Source organism: Rhinolophus hipposideros (genome assembly GCF_964194185.1).
Source record: "Rhinolophus hipposideros genome assembly, chromosome: 4".
NCBI lineage: Eukaryota > Metazoa > Chordata > Mammalia > Chiroptera > Rhinolophidae > Rhinolophus > Rhinolophus hipposideros.
The window spans coordinates 105737828-105758987 of record NC_138050.1 but is presented as its reverse complement, the minus strand read 5'-3'; the positions used below and the strand labels follow the sequence as shown (position 1 = coordinate 105758987).

The window sequence follows — 21160 nt, the reverse complement described above, 5'->3', positions numbered from 1 at the left end:
GATCTAACAACCAGGAAGACACGCCACCCACCCTGCCTACTGCGCCTCCAAGAGGAGACGGCAGGGACACAGCTGCACATCTGCCCGCTCAGGGCACAGGGCTCCACAGAACATTCCACTTTGGGAGCCATCAGTGGAAGGAGGTATGTGAAGCTGGGAGACGGGATGAGATGTGCAGAGGAGTGGAGGTGGGGGAGTCTCTCGTGACCCCTGAGGCTTTCTGTCACACAGCGGAGAAAGGCAGAGGGGCCAGAGATGGGGCTGAGAAGAACAGGCCGCTGTCTGGGTGACATGCTCACCGACAATTTCAGGGCAGGGTGTGGGGCAGAAACCTGACAGGCATGGGTTCAGAAGAGACCAGAGAGGAGAGACTGGAGGCACCAGGTAGGTCCTGGCTGCAAAAGGTGTGAGAGAAGTGGGACAACGGGGCCAGTCAGAGGAGCAGCTCATCAAGGTGCCGAAGGAGCCAGGGCTCAGTGAGGTCAGGGCAGCCAGTAGAGCTAAGTGGCTGTGGAGCAGGGAGCACAGGGTCCTGTTGGGGGGTAGGGAGCAGGGGGCACAGGACAGGGGTGCGGGTGGTGGGGCAGGGATGGTGGGGGGATGGGGGCAGAGGGCGGGGGTGGGGTGTGGTGAGGGGGCAGTGAACACAGGGTGGGGGTGAGGGGGGGTTGGGCAGGGGGCGGGGGTAGGGGGAAGGGGGTGTGGGGCAGGGCTGGGGGGGCAGGGAGCACGTGGCCAGGGGTAGGGCGGGGGGAGGGAGGGTGGACGGCAACGGTCTGTGCACGGAGGTGGAGCCAGATTAGTCTGTGGACACAGGAAAAATGTTGGACTTCACTCTGAGTGCAAAGGGAAATTACAGACAGTACACCATAGGTGGATGGAGCCATATGGAGTACGTCCAGAAAAGTGGCAAAGACTTGCCTCCGTTTTGTAGGGTGATAGGAAGTTACTCAAAGGTAAGTCTGAGGAGGAGCAGAGGCCTGGACAGGAAGGTTAGTGAGCAGGAGGAAAGGTAGGGGGAAAGTGGGTGTGAGTGTGTGTGAATGTGTATGAGTGTGAGAGTGCATGCGAGTGCACGAGTGTGTCAGTGCATGTGCGAGTGTGTAAGTGTGAGTGTGTGTGACTGTATGTGTGAGTGCACCGAGTGTGAGTGTGTGGGTGTGTGAACATGAGTGTGTGTGCGTGTGTGTGTGCGTGCGTGTGTGTGTGAGCGTGTAGGTGTGTGTGCGCATGAGTGTGCTGCTCAGGTGTAGGGCGATGCTATTGCAGGAGCAGAAAGGGACCAGACCGCAAAGGGCCTTGACAGTCACAAGTCAGATTTCGCTCACAGGTGCAACAACACTGAGAAGACGTTGGAACCCGGGCAAAGCTCTCTACCCAGCAACATGGCAGTGCTGGACAGCAGAATTTGCAAGTTAGGGTAATTTAGCAAAAACACTTACTGCCCAGTGAGAAATGCTGAGAACAAAACAAAGAAGGGAAGTGTTCAAATTGTCCGGCGCGCTGAGCCTGATTTGAGCAAAGTGCACTTCATTGATCGTCTTAATAAAAGGAATAGTAACATAAAAATCACGAGTAACTCACTATGATAGCGTGTATCAGATACAGAAGGGAACAGTAATAGGATGGAAGAAAATTGTTTTGAAGAATAGTACTGACATAAGTGTTCATAATTTTACAAGAACATCCAGAGAAGATATTTCATGTTTTCTTTGCTAAAAGGAATGAAAAACAGATATTAAGTTATTCAACTGAAGCTAGTTCACATATGAGATTGTAATGTAAATGGCATGTGATGTAAAAGTAAACTTGGGTCAAAATACGTCCTAGATAATTGTCATATGGATTCTCGAAAACTCTCTGAAAGTAGGTAAAATGGCAGTTTGCTTGGCTAGAAGAGTAGTTTATAGCTAACCCCTATTCAGGGCAACCTCATTACAATGACAAAGGGGACAGAGATGACAGATCAATCAGCAAATACATCTTCCATTTACACTAGGATTCTTGTTTTATTTCATAGAAATTAACATCATATTCTTTACATGATACATTCAACTAATGCATTTGACACTCTTCTAATTCTCTTCTGTGTTTTTAAGAATCACACATGAATCAGACCCTCCCAAAGTCCACATTACTGTATGGGGTCATTTCCCAATGCTGGAAGCCTGCAACTCTGTGGAATGCTCACCACATGCTCATTTGCACAAAACGCGGTGGAGATTTTCTTCAGGGAAGTGTGGAAAGCTTCATACATGTTAATTACTGAACTTGAATTTTCTACTTAGAGCTGTGATTTTCCCAGATACACAATGAAAAGATCTTGTGGATGTCACATGGTTCATACTATTTTATATGTCTTTCAAACTGTTCAAACTATGACATAGGCCATTTAACAAGCAAATTGAACTCCCTGCAAGTATTCTAACAATTGCAATGCACAGAGCTTGCAAATATGGTGCTTTACACCTCCAAAGCACTTCATTAAAACTCCAATTTGTTAATCTCATCTTATGTCCTTGACTTGCCATATATTTTCACATATCTGGCAATATCACTTACTTTCCTTTTCTGGAATAAACTAACCTCTAGTGCTTCGCTCCATCTGCTTTCTCTTTACGAAAATAATGTAAATGCATCGAACTCAAGGGATAGGACCAAATATGTACTGTACCAAATAAATCTAAGCACTTGCTGTAATTAAATTATCCAATTTAATCCAATTAGTGTCATGATTAATTAGGATGGATTAGTAAAAAAAAAAAAAAAATCCTGAACCCTTTTGAAGTTAAAACATCGTCAGTACATATCCCTCATGATTTATATTAAGGCAATTCCATTTTGCAGCCAAGACAACAGAGGAAGAAAGGGAAGCAGAATGGTCCATTTTAAACCTAAAAATATACAGCCTAAAAATAAACTAGAAATGAAGATTAAGAATTCTGGGGGGGAAAAATCAGTAAGAATTTGTAAACGGTATTTCTTTTATTCTTTGTCATTTGGATTAAACTTCATTCCCACAATGTAAATTCCTTATTTCATGATTGGTACAGCTTACTTGAACCCCCATGGACATGTCTAATCAAGGGTGGGATTATCAATGAGGACATTTTATCCCACATAGGGCAGCCACCAGTCGGTTGTTGCTGTCCATGCCTCGGATAATTGTGGGCCCAGTGTTGCCAGTTCTTCCTGTGTTAAACATAAATAGAATCCATGTTTTATAGATGGAAATCTATCAGCAAGAAAAGAGATTGGTTCTGAAAAAGACCCATTGAACAAGATAAAAAGACAAGCTTCAGATTGGGAGAGAATATCTGCAAACCACAGGTCCAACAAAGGACTAGCACCTAGAATATGTAACACAACTCAACAAGAAAAACAAACAAACAAACAAACACAAAAAAACCCAAATGTAAAGTGGGCAAAATTGTGAACTAACATTTCACCTGAGTAGATATACTGACAGCTAATGAACATAGAAAACTATGCTCAACGTCTTTAGCCATTAAGGAAATGCAAAAATAGGCCACGATGAGATACTGCTATCTACTTATCACAATGGCTTTTTTTTTTTTTAAGTCATAACATCAAATGCTGAGAAACTGGATCACACATACATTGTGGGTGAGTAAAATGCTACAGCCACTGTGGAATTAGTTTGGCAGCTTCTTATAAATCCAGACATGCAAAAATCAGATGATCCAGCAATTATACTTCTGGGCATTTATGCCAGAGAAATGAAAACTGAGGTTAATGCAAAACCTAGTCTAGCACAATGTTCCCAGCAGTTTTTAACAGGTAAAAACTGGGGAAAACAAATCCACTCTCTTTTACCAGGCCATTGGGTAAACTGTGGTACGTCCATGCCATGGGACAGCACGCAGCAATGAAGAGGAACAAACTGCTGGTACACAGCCACTTGAGGGGAAAAGCCGGCCACAGAAGGTTACAGATCGTATGATTCCACTTACATGATATTCTTGACAAAACAAATCACCAGGGAAGAAGAGATGAGTGGTCCCAGGGGATGAGGGCTGTGCCTACAAAGGGCCCCGCAGGGAGACTTGTGATGATGGCACTGCCTGCGTGTTCATCGTGGTGGCACGTACACCACGGAATGCACACATGTGTGCCATCGCACAGAACTATACCTATGTGTATGCACACACACACAGACACACACAAGGACATGGAACTGAGAATTCTCAATAGGCTCGGTGGGTTGTGGCAAAGGCGATTTCCCAGTGTGAGATTGTGCTCTGGTTGGGGAAGACGTCGCCGTCCCGGGAACCTGGCTGAGGCTGCAGGGCCGCCTGGTCGGGTTGACAGCAATTTTCTGAGGGTCTATAATCGTTTCAAAAGACTTGAGCACTGGGATTTGAGCCCAAGCTCTCTGGTTCCAGAGTTTGTACTCTGAATTAGTGAGCCACATGAAAAGCTTAATAATCATTTCAAAATAAACAATGAAAAAGAGAGATTGGCAACTAAGTACAATGTTACAAAGGTACTGCAGGCGCTTGCCAGGTGTGTCAGTCTTCAGAGGGTCACAGGGAGGCAGGCAGGGTGTGAAGCCACCGGCCTCTCCCCCGAGCCTGAATCACCAGACAGCTTCTCCTCCATGTGGCTTTCCCAAGTTAACTGGACAAAGATGGGTGTCTCCCCCGCCCCCTTGGTCTAACAGTCATGCCGCATTATGCCTCCTACATGGCCCAGGTCACAAGCACACAGATTACTTTGAGCGTAATCATCATTTGGCCAATATCACTTCGTTTGTCTCTAAATTTCTCATTCAGTGAGGAAAAGTTATCAAGTCTGGGCGAACTGACTTCTCCATGAAAAGTGGAAGTCAATTTCAATGATACGATTCTGTAAACTTTATGATTCTAGACACACTCTCGTGAAAGGACGTAAACTGAAAATATTTCCAGTTTTCTCCTTACACCTTTAAAATGGGTTTTAAATAAAAGGATGAGGCTTAAGGGAAGTGCATTTTTCTTGAGTTCTCCTTGAGGTTCTTGATTTTTAGCTCCTGTTCTCCAATCTATCTTTATATCGAGGCTAATAAATTTAACTCACCAACTTAGCGTCCTGGTGTCTAAAATGGAGGGATTTAATTTAATTCGTAAAGAACCTACCATGATTAATTAATCTTTAGAGATTCTGACTGAACTTACTAATATTCCATCCTGTAAGATAATTTAACTACAACAAAACAGTGGTTCCCTCTTATGACTGCTGTGGAGTTAGTTTACGTATGTGGACACCCAAATACTGGTCTCCCCACAACTCTCAAGAGCTTGAGATATACAAAGATTGAGGCTTTTTTTTATAACATTTGATGTAAACTCATGATGTATTGGACTTCTACAAAAATAGCTATCGTAGGATTTGTCTTGCCCTTTCAGATCTGCCATAATCTGGAGGTTGTTTTCCGTTCACATTTTGGAGTAAAAGAATGCTTCTCTGCTCATGTGCAAAGCGAGTTGCTTCCTGTAGTTGACCCATTGTGCTCTATAATAGTATGCCGTCACCATTTCCAAAGCGCTTGACTTCCTACTAGGGGACAGTACCATGTTACCATCTACAATGGAATCAGCCTGTATCTTGCTTTACACATTTTAACAGATCTTTTTTTCTGGTGAGTTAAGAAATCATATATGCAAATGATGTGCTAAATAATTGACCAACCACCTAGCTCGGCTCCCAATTACGAGTGAGTGTCTCCTTCCCAATGTATATAGACAACAGTTCCCTTCACAGCAAGATTTTGCACAGTATTTTCAAAGATATTTTAGCTCCTGCAGTGACAAAGGCCTGTTTAGAAACTGCAAGCATAATTTACTTACCTGATTTGTGACGCAGTTTATGCATTCCAGTCTATTCATGTGACATGGGGATGGGTCTTTGTTAGGAAAACACAGGTCTTTAGCAATTGCAGAGCTCCACATTATTACATTTTATGATGGAACAGAGTAGATTGCAGCAATAAGCCCCCTTGTTTTATTAAACCTTTACACAACTGTTAGAGGTTAATGGGGCTATTATTTTTCCTACTGTCAAAATCTGCTACAAAGCAGAGCGCTTAGTGCCAGAAACGCAGAGCAGAGAAGAGCTGGCCTGGCTTTTTCTGTAGCAGCATTACAAATCACTCTAGTCTACTACGATCCAAATAAATCACACATTAATAATGTAGCAATAAGGTCCTCTAAAAACCAACGGGACACTGAGCAGTATTTCTAGCAATTAAATAACAAGCTGAGAGACTGAAACAATGTTATTAGGAAATGAAAGGTGTTTCTTTGTAGATGAGTAAAGCAAGCCATGCCAATACTTATAGATTATTCGTGTGGGGGTTAATAGAACAACAAGATATCTCGTTACCTGGGAAATTACGGCCTGATGAAAATGCTAGTGGGAAATTATTTCTGGAGTAAAGCTTCAAGGTGGAAACCACACAAAACATCCTTTAAGGCTGATGAGACTAAGGCAGGGCTTCTGCTGTCTGGGAGCCTTGACTTGGAAGTCTTACTAAGTGACTCATTCGGGTTTAGGAACAGCCCCACTCCATTCTCTGTCCCCTGGTCCCCTCTGCTGAACGCCTGGCCACACCCACTTCAGGCTCCTACTCTGGGAAGGGCCTTTGGAGAGGGTTCTGTCACTGCAAGTTTTCAAATGACCTTTCTAAAAGCAAGCACGGAAGTACACACCCTTCTCTATAAAGTCCTATTCCCCTACCACAATAAAATCTTAAAAAAAACAAGCATGTCTCAGTCATCACTTCAGTAACAAACGGACTCATTTAACTGTGGCATGAGGAAGCTCAGTATATTACAGAGTAGAGCAGCCCCCTTTATTCGTGGGGATACGCTCCAGAACCCCAGGAGGGCCGGCAACCGCGGATAGTATGCAACCTTCTTTCATATACATAATATCTATGAGAAAGTCTAATTTATAAATCAGGCACAGTAAGAGATTAACAACAGTAACTAATGATAAAATAGAGCAATTGTCACGATACACTGTGGTCAAGGTTACATGGATGCTGTCTCTCTATCAGAACATCTTATCACACTGCACTCATCTTTTCACTTCAAGGGAGGAAGACTTTCAGCTTTGCGTTGGCCTATCTCAATCGCCAGCATCACTACTCTTGCACTTTGGGGCCATTCTGAAGTCAAATCAGGGTCACCTGAGCACAAACACTGCACCTTGTCACTGGGTCTGATAATGCAGATGGTCGCTCTGTGACTCCGGGCGGGGAGCACGGACAGCCTGGCGGTGCTGGACAAAGGGCTGCTCGCCTCCCTGCCAGGAGGGCATGAGATTTCATCTCGCTGTTCAGAATGAATTGCGTGCAACTTAACACTTATGAATTATTTCCGGAATTTTCCATTTAATATTTTCAGACCACGGTTGGCTGTGGGTACTGAAACCACGAGTAGGGGGACAGCTGCACTTTCCGACTTCCTGGAGCACAGAATTTAGATTGATAATGAGATTTTACTACCATTTGCTACCACTTTGTTATAGAAACTTGAAAAAAGTAATGAGTTCCTCGCAGTTTTAATGTTTCCTTCCATGTAATGGGTATAGTGATTCTAAGACTACATGATATTTTTATAATTGATGAGTTATCCAATTATGCATGCCTGCCTCAGTAATACGTGTGATCTTGATAACAGGCACAGCTTTTCCTTAACCACTGCCTAGAAAATGACTATAAATGAAACATTCCAGCGATCCAGCCATTGACAAGGTCTAATAAAGAAGATATTTTGACTCGACTTGCTTGGTACTACTTTAATAAGCCTTTATGTCCTCTCTGTGTGTGTATTCTTACCTTTTATGGGTTGATCTACTACTCCAATATTTTGGAAGGTAACAGATTTCTATTTTTATTCAACCCCCAGTAAATGCTGGTACGTTTGTTACAGCTCTCTGACAAATATGTATTTACATAAGTGGAAAGTCTAGTAGACTGTAATTTCCTAGGGAAGGGGCATATTTTGATCATCTCCAGGATAGGTATTGGTCTTTCCTAATTGTGTGACAGTTGAATTCATGAATAAGATGTGAAATATAAGGACCCAATTAAAGGAAAGAATGAGCATTGCTTTGTCACATGCCTGCACGCCACCAGGTAACTACGAAAGTCAGTCATTCCGTAATAAAACGTACACCCAGCAACTGCTGTGTGTCTGGGGCTCTGCTCCGTGCTCGGTGCATCTATCAGTGAAGAAAGCAGACAAAAACATCTGTCCTCATGGAGATTATATTCTGTTGAGGGAGGTGGAAGACAGGAAATAAAGGAGACATATGTGCACATACTCATACAAACACACAGTAAGTATGCACACACAACACACATATGTGGTGTATTGTGATAAGTGATCCTGCAAAAAACACAGCAGGTAACACGAACAGATAAAATGGTGGGTGGCCAAGGTGTGTGAAAAGTAGTTAGGGTGACCAGTGAGAGCCTTAAGGAGCGGGTCATATCTGAGAAACGCTCTCCAAGAAGGAAGGAAGGAGGCTCGGTTGGGACAGCATTTCAGACCGAGGAAATAAAAGAACAAAGACAGAGGTTTGAGTGTGTCTGGGGTCTTTAAGACACAGCTCCCAAAACGAGTGGGGAAGGGCGAGCGGATGGGCAGATGGGGTGGGGATGGAAGGCAGTCCTGTGGGTCTTTGTAATAGAGGTAGATTTATTTTGGCTGTGATGGGAAGCTGTGATGGGTTTTGAGCAGGAGAATGATGGGTTCCTCTGACACACCTCTGAGACCACCGGATGTGGTTTGGAGCTAGGCTGCAGGGGACAGAGGCAGAGGCAGGAGAGCGGGTGAGGCTGGAGCCATAAAACACGTGAGGGACGACAGTAGTTTGGAGACAAACAGAACTGGCCTGGTTCTGGGATTGAAACTAAGCCGAGAGGCCGACAGGGGGTCTGGAAACTACAGATATAAGATGGATGTTCTTTTTTCTTTCAGCACGTTGGAATGTAAGTAAAAAGAGAATATTACACACTGGTATCATTCATTTGTTCTTAAGTTATTCCAAACTTAAGAAAACAAACACTATGAATGTAGCCATTATAGAGACGAATGGGTAAACACAGTATGACCCAGGGCAGACGGTAACACCTTTGTAAAGGTTTAGTTTAGAAAGTGGGGTAACTGGCCATAGCAGGTTACAAAGATGACGCACATTGTAGGGGTATGAGCGCATCTTTCACTGAGCACGGCGGCCAAGGCATCCGCATGCACTTTCAGGCTAAACATGGACCTACGGAGTTTTCCCATCTGCCCGTAAATAATTACGTCTGGCACAAAAGAAAAGCCAGGAGAAAGGGAAGTACTGAGAGCCGTTATCAAAGACAACATCGATCGATTGGTCTTCACTACCAGGACAGTCTGTTTGGCAACGTGGAATGAATGCCATTCTGCTTTGCTTCAGGTGCTTCAAGGTAGGACAAAGAAAAGCGTTGTCCACAGAACCAAGAGCAGTGAAACAAATGGCTTGTAGTCAAAAGGAGCAGAAGTCTAGGGCCACTGACTTCATAAGGTTCCGTGGTTCTTTTGTCCTAAAGGTGGATAAGGTGATACATTGTATTTCTCATTTTTTGCGCAGTTTCTTTGTTCAGCCTTCTGCTACACAGTGATTCTGATTCACATGCCCTGTCCTGCGTGGGGACAAACTGCTACAACTGTGGGCACTCTGCACACAACATGTGCTATCAGGTCACGTGTGAGAGTCCCTCACGTGACCTGTCTCTAACTCAACACAGGGAAAACAACCTCGGGCAGAACCACCACCACCAGGGCTTTCCTTCTCCTCCTCCCTACAGATCTGGGAGTTAGAAGGGCACGGACAGATTAGTGAGCCGAAGGGTTCACACACTTAAGGCTGCTAACACTGTCGTCTGCCACGGAGATTGTCAAGAAGAAGAAACTCCACCTACTGTTTCTGTCATTTGAAAATAGACAGTGACAATTTAATGAGCCCTTACTATGAAAGGACCAATTTCCGAATCGAGACGAGCCCACTATCACTCAGTGAATGAAATGAGTGGGGTGGGACGTTTTCCAAGGTTTTTCCAGATGCCCTCTCTGTTGCATAGCATTGCCCCTTGATGTTGTCATCTTGTCAAAGCTTAAAATAATTAGAAACTTAAAGCATTATCAGAAATAATACCTTCATTATATTTGGGTTTTTCTGAAAATATTATTAATCGATGAGTAATAAAACTGATGAAAATTCAAAACTTCTAAATCTCTTCATTCCAAGAATCGATGTAAGAAATCACCCTCATTATATAAGAGTTGGAATAACATCCATAGGCTTCTACCGACTGTCCACCCTATGTGGTTACATTTATGTGCGTTAAGGACTAAAGCGAATCACTAAGGGGTAATTGGTAACCTGACATCAGTCCTGGGCAAAGAAACTGATGGGCCTGGGGACTCCAGAGCAAACTCACAAAAGAGCCCTCAGGTTCCACTGGGAGGAGTAAGAGAGAATCTGGGGGGACTTGGTTCCACCATCTAGAGTGAGTATTTCCCGTGTCTGTTCTTCACCATTTAATCAGCAAATGCTGGCTGAGTGCTTATTAGCGTGGGCTGTCAGGAGGTGACCAAGTGCAGTGTGTAATTCAGCTCGGGGTGGCAGATAGGGTGCTTCCTGGAGGGGAGCTTGGCTTTTAGGGAGCTCATCCTGGACCAACGGGACACTCAAGGCAGATCTGGGGAGAAAACACAACTCGAAGCAGGGGAAGATGTGAAGAGGAGCTGGCATTGGGACTGTATGCTACCTGCAGACACTGTTTATCTTCAAATGCAACAACGGGGAGTTGGTTTTTCATCGGTGTACCCGCTACTCTGTATCGGTATAAACATTTTTAATGTACATGTTACAGAGTCCTTGCTTACCTGTGTTACAACGTGTAATACTTATGGCACCTTCCCAGCACAGTAATGGTCTAACTCCTCTGGTGATTTCAGTCTGCCATCCTTACCTGCAAGCCCTTGAGGTAGGCATGGAACCCGCTGCCCTCTCCGCCCCGAGCCTCACCCCCTCCCTGGCATTTCCTGTCTCCCACCTGAGGCTCACAGGCAGGCCTGAGGCGTTCCCTGAAGGGGACTCAGCTTGGGACCCCTAGAGGCAGAGGCACGGCTCCTTGCCTTTTTTAGACTTTCGGTTTTTTAAACATCTGGCTCTTTGGGTAGAGGTTGCTATCTGTGGTTCACCCAAATCTCGAGTGTTTTCTAGCACCTTAAACAGGGCCCCAACAGGCCCCGCAGGCCACTCTGGGGATGGATAATGGAAAGCAGAGTGAATTCCAGAAGGGCTGTTCACCTGAGACTCAATCTCAAGATGCCACCGGGCCCAGTGCAGCAACTTGGGACTTGGTACCAGCTGAGCTGTTCCCACCTCCTACGCTGGAAGTAACCGGGGGAAAAACAAGTACTGAAACCCGGAGAATAGGGGACCTGTAGGGTCGGCTCCCTTGAGAAGAGCTGCGACCTCTGGACTTTGCACCTTGGGGCTAAGTCAGCTTGGAAGGACGTGGCAGGGAGGAAACAGGAGGAATAAACAGGCAGCCTCACATTCCTCCCTCCTCCAGGCACCTGTTGGGCTCCCACAGGCAGAACCACCCTGAGCACAGGAGACAGCTGCTGTTGCAGCCCGTCAGGGGAGGGCCTGAGTAGTAAGCATCGACGGGGCACTGGTGTGTTAGCAGCTGCAGGCTTAGGCTCTAAAGGAAAAGGATGGTCACGTGGCCACTGCTGTCACGTGTCTTACTCTCTGAGGAGACTCGGGAAGAGGAAAGACCCACAAAGAGTGAAAACCAAACTAAGTGGTCAACAGCGAGAGATGTGGGATGGCAGCTACCAATGGCGTGGGACCCTGAGCTGAGCTTTCTCAGGACTAGTTTGTTGTATTCTCACCAGAACCCTCAACCGGAGGAAGCCAGGGTCTGGGCTTCTTGCACAGAGACTTGCACAGAGAGGCCTGTATGCGCGCATTTCGCATCTAGAATATCAGCAACCGGGGTCTCCGGGGGAAACCCAGCTCCGGGAGAAAGTAGAATTCCTACAGGTACAGTTCAGGGAACTGCTGAAAAGAATGAGGCCGATAGCAAGGGCACTGGCACTTAATACAAATGCCGTCTGTAAAGTCATCGGGTAAGCTCCCTGTAAACGATCCGATAATGTCACGAGCTGCAGTCTGTGCGGCAGGTGGCAGCGTACGTATAACTCACACCGTTCCTTCCACGGGCACTCTCACGCCTCCTGGCCATGGCAGAGGAGGCATGCAGGGCTGAGCGCGAAAGCGTCCCTGGCTCTCCAGGCAGTGGCCTGTGGCCCGGGACACATCCTGGGCAGCTCTGGGCAGCCTGTGCTCCCGCGATTGGCCAGCCTGTTCCCTAACGTCTAGGAGAGCAAGTCCGATGGCCTGGACCTCCCTCCTGCTCTGAGAAGTCAGCTCCCAGCGCCAGTCTTGGCTGACCCCACTGCTTACACTCTTTCCTTCTTTCTATTTCAATACGGGGCAGCCCTAATGGGTTTGGCTGGGTGAACGTCCAGTGTGTGCCATACACCAGAACAGGAATTTACAAACGCCTTGTTTATTTACTGGACAAAAATCATTACTGTTTTCATTTTATAGATGATGAAACTTGGCTCGATGAAGACCCATACTTTTACAGCTATTGAGTCTTTGTCTCTCTAACTTCAAAGCCTATGTCCTTTTCTCTCTGAGACGTAATTGAGTTTTCTCAGTCACACCTTCTGCATAAAGAACATATTTCCATGTGTTTCACCGCTGATCTTACAAGGCTCACCGTTTCTTCAGTTCCTCATTTTCTCTAGTGATTAATTCCTATGTCTGACCAAAAAAAAAGTTTAATACTGTATTAGAAAGACAGAAGACTTTCTAATACCATATGAGTCATTACGTATTTGTCAATTCGTGTTCAGATAAGAACAGAAGAAATATCTCCTTGCTTTTACAAAAGTTACACTAGCAGATAAGTTTGATGTCTCATTGATCTGCCAGGAGACCTAACATCGATTTGATGTAAAGTTTCACCTGATACGTGCTTCTGTGTTACTATGGATCATTTCCGCAAGGTTTCTAACCACGGAAAAATCCATTTCAAAATTATTATAACTACCACATCTCCCACTCTGCTGAACGTCCTGGGTTAAATGGCAACAATAACAAAAATATTAAAAGAAAAACATCTCTTCCTGTCTTCCTCTGTCCCTCAGTTGCCTTCCTCCTTCATGAGTCCAATTTAATTGGAATGACACTGCCCTTGATTATCAAACAGGAAGAGTAATGGGAACATTTACAGATTGACATTTTTTTCTAAAGACCTGAGCTGCAGTCTGAGTTCTGGGAACCCACCTTAATAGAGACTGAATATTTGCATCCCCCCAGATTTATTCATTGCAGTCCTATCCCCAATGTGGTCGTATAGGGAGGTGGGCCTTTGGGGTGATGAGGTCACGAGGGTGGGGTCTCACAATGGGGACACACAGGACATGTGCTCTCTCTACCGTATGAGGCTTCACTGAGAAGATGGACAGGGGGTCCTTGAGTCAGAAAGAGTCCTCCCCACACACTGACCCTGCCAACTCCTGGATCTCCAGAACTGCCTCCAGAACTGTGAGCAATCAACATAAACCACCCAGTCTCTGGTCCTTTCTATAACAGCCTGACACACCCTGTGTCTGAGGCCGACGGCCTGGGGCCTGGACCCACCTGTGTCCCCTCCAGGTGTCAGAGCGCAGCACCATCGTGCAGAGTTGGTGGACTCTTGTCACACAGACAATCGGGCAGAAGCCAGAATATGGGAATTCTGGGTGATTATTAAAAGATTCTTGTTGTTGCTTGTTTCTGTTTATTTATTAGTTTAGTGGGATAATAGTCAGGGATAGAACCTCATGCAGAAGCCCAATACATCATGCAGATAAAAACAGCTGTTTGAACTAGGGGTGCACAAGACGGCCATCCCAAGCCCGTACCACTCCCGACGCCTCGGCGATGGGAAAACAATGCATGTGGATCCAAAGCGCCAGGCTAGGAGTGCCATGCGACCCGGAAAGTGGGACGACTCCTGGAAGATCCACTAGGAATGAACAGAAGAGGCGACCCGACTGGCTGAAGGTCACGGCGTGTGGAAAGGACCACACTGGAAATCACCCTCTTGGGTATCTCAGGGGAGCCGCTGATCTGCATTTCATGGGATAGGAAAGCCATAGGGAAACTGACGAAACCAAGGCTGTAGCAGAGGGAGGCACACAGCAGCAGGGGGACAAAACGAGGGAACAGCTAACCACACCGGAGGAGGCAGGAGAAGTTTCAAATGCTGAGTCTGAGTATCACATAGGCTTCCGAATACAACAGAAGGAGGGAGGGCACCTCTGCCAGAGAAGCACAATGACATGTCAAGGATGATGAGGTGGTCCTTTCAGGTACGTGATGATGAGGGGTGTCAAGGAACAGAAAAGTGGTCGGTAATGGATACCTTCATTTATTCAGCAACCACTGACCAAGGACCTATTGTGTGCTGCGCGTATCCAACGGGAACCTACACGTGTGGTCTTTCTATTCTTGTTCTCCTGGGACGAATACAGATGTGGCCCCGGAGCTATGTTACTCTTCAGGCCACGGACGACCAAGAGTATCTTCATAGGATAACGACAAGACCAGACTTCTATGTCCCAGAGATCAACTGTGTGTGTGTGTGTGTGTGTGTGGAAGGCGGCACCTGGGGGGAGTGGAGAGAGAAGCTTCCATCCAAACACCTGCAGTGGGATATTTACTTCAGAGAGAAACCCAGAAGGTCCAGTCTCTGGCCAGGCCTGGTGTCCAGTGAGGGCAGAGAGCAAAGACAGATTCAAGCTACGTTTAGGAGACAAAACCAACATGACCGTCTTCCCCCACAATTCTTTCTCCCAGGAAATACTGCTGGAGGTGCACAAGTAGGAGACGCAGTGGGGAAAGCAGACCGTAGTGTGACTCCCTGGCACTGATGCAGAGAGAAGTGTCCCCATGCTGCCCTCTACCTGACACGCTGATGCCCGTAGAGAACGCGCTGGACTTACAGACAGAGATTTTGTGGCTGCCGTCCTTGTTGGGCAGCATCTTCACTCCTCGCGACTTCAGTTCAATGGCCTTTTTCACTGGAAGAAGCAAAACAGAGCCGTTAGTAGGTACAAACTGAAGAGGTACCACGCGGCGTTGTGTCATCACAGCATTTCCAGGCAGAACCGCGTTCCTACCAGCCTCTGGAAAACGGGACACGTTCTAAGGGCTTAGTGAGGCAAAGCACGTGAAGCCTAAGAGCTTGGGGATAATGAACGCAGGCTACCAGACGGCCAGGCTGCAGCTCATAACTGCAGTGTCAGCAGCGGAAAATAACACGCGGCACTGTTTGCTTTCCACACCCAAGCCTACTGACCACCGGTGGTGACAGATTCTACAAAGCATTCAGCCAGATTCACGTCTCAACTTAGGTGGAGTGGCTATAGAGTTTTCTAAGTTTGGTAGTCATGAAAAAATGTAGATAAAAGTGGAAGTTGTTCACTTATTTGTTCATATATCCGTTTAATCATGTGAAGTTTAGCAAAGACGCATGAAAGAGAGCCAGTAGGGGAAAAGCACGTTCTAAGTGTTGGGGACAGAAAGTTAGTAAAAGAACACTAGCCCTTCCAGACCCTTATGACCTATAGGCAATATAAAAAGAACACATATAATTTTGGTTTCTAAAACCATAGTTCTCAGACTTAAGTTTCTTAATTTTTCCAAGTAGATCCTCATCACACGTTTTAAGAAGTTCCACTCTTCTGGTCATTTCTGGAAAAAAAGTGGGGAGGCATTTGTGGAAAGACAACAATATTTTAAGTTAAATATTTTTGTTTTGAATCGTAAATTTATTGTATTATTATGTAAATTGACACTTTAAACAGTTCTGATTTACATATGTGAGACTGGACCTGGAGTAGCAGAAAGCAGGCAGATGTGGGTTCAAATCTCTGCTTACAACTTGGTAGCTGTGTGGCCTGGGCAAGTTACTTACATCAGAGTCTTTTAATTATTCTGTAAAATGGGTGTCATGGATACCTTTTGGTGTCAACTTGACTGGGCTATAGAGTGCCAAGATAATTGGTCAAGTATTATTCTGGGTGTTCCTTTCAGGGTGCTTTTTGACGAGATAAACATTTAAATGGAAAGACTGAGTAGAGCAGACTACCCTCCCTAATGTGGGTGGGCCTCGTCTAACTGGGTGAAGGCTTAGCTAGAACAAAAAACAGACACTCTTCCAAGTAGGAGAGACTTCTTCCTGACTGCCTGACGTTATGCTGGAGAATTCATTTTTGTCCTGCTCTCAGGTTCAAATGGGAACAATGGCAACTCTTCCTGCGCCCGGAGCCTGCCCGCCTTTGGACTGAAACGACACTGTGAGCTCCCGTGTCTCCAGCTTGCTGACTCACCCTGGAGGTCTTGGGACTTATCAGCCTTCATAACTGCGAGAGCAAGTGTCTTACAATAAATCATATATGTGTATATATTTCTGTGAGAGACATGTGTGACCGCACTGGTTCTGCTCCTCTGGAGAGCCCTGGCTCTCAGTGGGCATGCTGACAGTGAACACAGGGGCAGAGCCTGCATGAGCTGCAGACGTGACGTAGGCACCGTGTCGAGAAGAGAGCCCTGAACACGGCTGATCAGCACAGGACACCGCCTGCTGCTGTTCCGTGTCACCGGCATGCACACGGCTGCCCTGAAGGTGACTGCCACAGGAATCGCCTCTGGGACTGTCCTTGCAGCTCTGATGTTACTAAACCTCCACTCCCTGTGCACTCCCGTCCCTGTGGTCACTGAATAGTCCCCCACTCCGGGGACCACGCCTCGCTGACTCCCCCTCGGAGCCCCTCACACTACTTCTCATCCCGTCTCTTCACAGGAACACCTGTAGGACATCTTAATACATATTTTCGGAAGCACCTTAATACACACTATGGCATTTCATTCTCTCCACACACCCGGAGGCAGCTGTTTTGCGGACCCCTTCCTCCTGTCAGGAGGCCAGGTTCACAGGTTTGTTCCTTCCTGGAACAACGCAGTGGGTCTGGCCTTGGGTATCGAAGCCCATCCACATTCCTGTAGGTGTGTACCCTGGCGAATCATGCATTTACGGTCAATCTCTGTTGTCTAATCTTTTCAAACAAGCATGAGTCCTTTTTCTTTGTATGTCAGCAGGTGTACAGGGGAACACAAGAGTGCAAAGGCAGTTTACGAACTTTGGAGAGTACTCCCAACAGCGTGGGTTAGAAATGAGGGTTAGCCCAGCGTACTCCTGGGGCACAGAGGGCACCCATGGTGGTCATGGAAACGGGCTACACAGATGTCCCTTCAGGAAGGATGGGCAGTGACTCTAGGCTGTCGTTCAGCGTCAGGCCTTCCTGGAATGCTCAGCGACAGACGGCCACATCCCCAGCGTCACCCCTCCCCGGGGCAGGCTACACGGAACAGTCACCAATGTGAGGATCTGAAAGTTCAGAGCGGGTCCACCCTGAGAGTTAGTTCAGCCCCAAGCACCCTGGGCGTCACTGAGGCTGGACCTCGCCACCTGACCTCCCTCTTCCCACTGCTCACTCCTCTGCTGCTTCCACAGGCGTCACCCCAAAGGGACTCCACAAAGACAGCCCTGTTCCATTCAGGACTGCCTCCTGGACACCAGGCGTCTTTCTTCTCTGCCTGCTCATTCTTCGTCTGTGTGTGTGTCACCCATCTCTGCATTGTGACCACAAAGCCCGCAGCAGAAGGAAACGGGCTCTGGAACCTGCACTGGCCCCAGCAGGTCCCCTGGCCACTGGCATATCCTCTGTCAGAGCTCACCAGAACAATGCTTTCATTTGACTTGGGAAATGGCTTGCTGTGTCTCCCACCATCTCTGTCTTCTTCTGCTAAATACCTTAATCCTGAACTTACTCAGGAGAGAGATGAAAGCACAGTAAATAACGAACAGAGGATCGATGGGAGATAATCAAGAGCATAAAACTCAAAGCAAATGTCACCCAAAATAAACAGATAAAACAAACAGGATTCCGTGCACTCAGAAAATAAATAGAAAAAAACAAACAAAAGGGCTGTGTTCAGGGTGTGACAAAGGTATGTGAACAAACAGGATCTATACGAGAGGCTAAGAAGTTCTGTAATTTTGCAAATAAATGTATGTAGCCGAGTGAAGCAAATTTCCACCAGGGAATTGTTTCCAACACGGTGGTGCTGCAGTGCTGTCAACCGCTCACTCCAGTGAGCCCTAATCTGCTTCGGTTACTGTGTCTTCTCATCCCGCAGCACTGGCTCCTGGCAGCGTGGAGAAAGGGAAGGTGACCTGTGGTTCCTTGAAGTGTCTACCCTCTCATCCTCAGGTGGGGCCCCTCCTTTCCTCCACCCAGAGTCGTGCTCCTGCTCCAGCTGCCTTCAAGGCCTTGCAGAGGGTTCTGGTTGGTGGGGAGGGTGTGGGGGTGGGCAGGGTTGGGGTGGGGGGCGGTGAAGCAGGGAGGGCAAGAGGGGCTGCAGGCACAGCCCTGGGAATCCCTCATCCTGGGGCAGTTCTTCCACAGCCTCCGTGCTCTCTGGAGCCCAGGGTTGGACCCTTCATTCTTGGCTCTTGGGAAGGATGATGAAGTTACTTTCTGACGGATAAAATGCTAGTTCTTGGTTCCAATCACAGACCTTCTGAATAAGAAACTGGGGTTGGGCTGGGCCTTCAAGCTTCGTGTTTTTAGTGCAGCGACCCAGCTTTTTGTTTATTTATTTTGTTTTCCTTTTTCTTGTTTGTTTTTTTCGGGGGAGAGGGCATTCATTAAATGCTGTAGGTTTTGTCTGAGACTTGCTGGTCTTTCTTGGCTGGCATCACTTTTCAGTAATTCACATTCAACAACTTCAAACGCATATAAGCAACCCCCCCCCTTTCTTATAGCGACATTTGAGTAGGTGAATTCCTGGGGGCAATACTTGCAGATTAAGTGTAAGAAAGACTGAAAAATACAGCAATAAACATTTATAAAGCATATATATATATATTTTTTCCACTGTATCAGCTATTCTCACTATAATCTCTCCGTGGGTCAGTTAAAACTTACTTTAGTTAGGTAGTTTAAAAATTTGAGGGAACGACTGCTGTATTGAAATGACCATGGTTTTCGTTGCTGTGTTTAAAGTGGCGAGAAGGTAAGAGCCGGTGTCACCGTTTCTACAGGATGGAACCACTCCCCGGATCTTTCCCTCCCAGGCCCGGGACTGGCCCCCAGTCCAGCTCAGTCCTGGACCCACCACAGCCCACAGCAAGGCATGAGTGTTCCCCATGAGGGGACCTTCGTGAGGTCCATGGCAGCTAAGATCATTTCAAATCGATAAATAAGATGCCAAATTGTTTCAAACAAAGTTAATTTACTAAATGTGGGGGCAGAAGCCATTGAGAAATATCACAAACCACAGATGAAATTACTTCACGCATATACATCAAAGATGCCAAATTTAGAGAAATCAAAGTTTGGAGTAAAGGGGTTAAAACTATAAGCCTGTTATTGGACTCAGTATAAACTCAGAAGATTATCATAATTTTATTAAGGCCTGTCCAGGCTAAACAATTCCACCTAAGTGGTACCCAAATGAATGCTCACTGGTCCTGACAGCCCTGAAGTAGCATTTACTAATTCAGTTATTCTTAGTAAGCAATCCCAGCAAATCCTTGCAAAGCCTTTGAAATGCGGGCCTTTGAGCCTGGCTTGCAGACCCCACACTCTTGTTTGCCTCCGAATTCACTGGCCACTCCTGTTTGCAGACTCAACGTCCCCATGTGATGCTTGGGGGCTTATTGCCTGGTGTTAGTTAAACTCCGTGTAACTCGCGTGACCACATATCCTACAGATGCATTATAATCATCTAATCAAATATTATCACCATCATACTGTTAACGAGCAATAATTTAAAAAACTACTATGCATTTGACACTATGCAAAGTGCTTCAGATACATCCTGTTTAATTCCATCAAGGCGTTATCATCGTTTACGGAAAAGTCCTGGGTTCCTGAGAGGCTCAGGGATTCCCCGTGGACTTCACAGCTGAGGAGGCAGTGTCACTGGGCTGGCCAAGTCTGATTCTGGAACCTGCTTGCTTTACTAGGAAGCACTGCTGCCGCCTTCATCACTTATGTCCCCCAGTTCAATCATACGTCACATTTTAAAGTTTCCTTTCATAAAATTGGTTACTGCTTACATGATGGAAAACTTAAATAGTTATATATTAGGAAACATGGCGCCTCATGATACGGATCGTTCAAAATCAAAATTTTATTAATTGACTCTTCCAACAATTATCTAAGAAATCTTTTTATGAACTTGTGTGTCACTTGCTTAAACATGAGTTAGGTGTCTATTAATATCATTCCTATTATAGCAAAAGATAGTCCCTGAGTCACATAGCATTGATTATGTGTTCCTTTTCTGCAGAATGCTTTTATTTATGGTTACAGTAGTTGACGGACATTGCAGAAAATTTGAGAAAACCTAAAAATTATCAAGAAGAAAGTAAAAGCGACAGAATAAACCTATCACCTAGAGGTGACCAGTGTTATAATTTTTATGTATTTATTTCCAAACTTATGGGCCTTTTATATATGTATGCATATATATATATACATACATATATATATATATATATATACACACATATATACATACATATACACACACACATATATGTGTATATGTATATATATACATGTATGTATATATGTGTATATATATAATTAGGGATATAGTGATAGAGACACATAATAATAACTAAACAAAAATAAAACTGTAAACACATTTTATTAGACTTTTATGACAGCTTTGAGCATTTTTCCTTATTGTATTCCTCATTATATAGTATATTTTTAAATCAGATTTATTGAGGTCATTAAATGTTTTTGAAAAATACTTCTAATGAATCCATCATAATATATTTAATTCGTTTACTATTAGACAGTAGTTTCTTTTCTCACTTCTTACCATTGTATATTACACCAAACACCTTTTGACCATATATATCATCAAACTCTGATAAGTTTCATGGAATAAATCACTAGCATTA

At 45.5% G+C, this 21160-nt stretch overlaps 1 protein-coding gene across 4 annotated transcripts in view; it reads right to left on the bottom strand.

The window, feature by feature from the left end:
* The window catches only part of CSMD1 (CUB and Sushi multiple domains 1), a 1600646-nt gene that overhangs the window by 515784 nt on the left and 1063702 nt on the right, over nucleotides 1-21160 (bottom strand). For all 4 annotated transcript variants that reach the window (XM_081046432.1, XM_081046429.1, XM_081046430.1 and 1 more), the window contains exon 7: nucleotides 15117-15194. In XM_081046432.1, the coding sequence (XP_080902558.1) occupies nucleotides 15117-15194 (78 nt within the window). The remainder of the gene's footprint in view (nucleotides 1-15116; nucleotides 15195-21160) is intronic.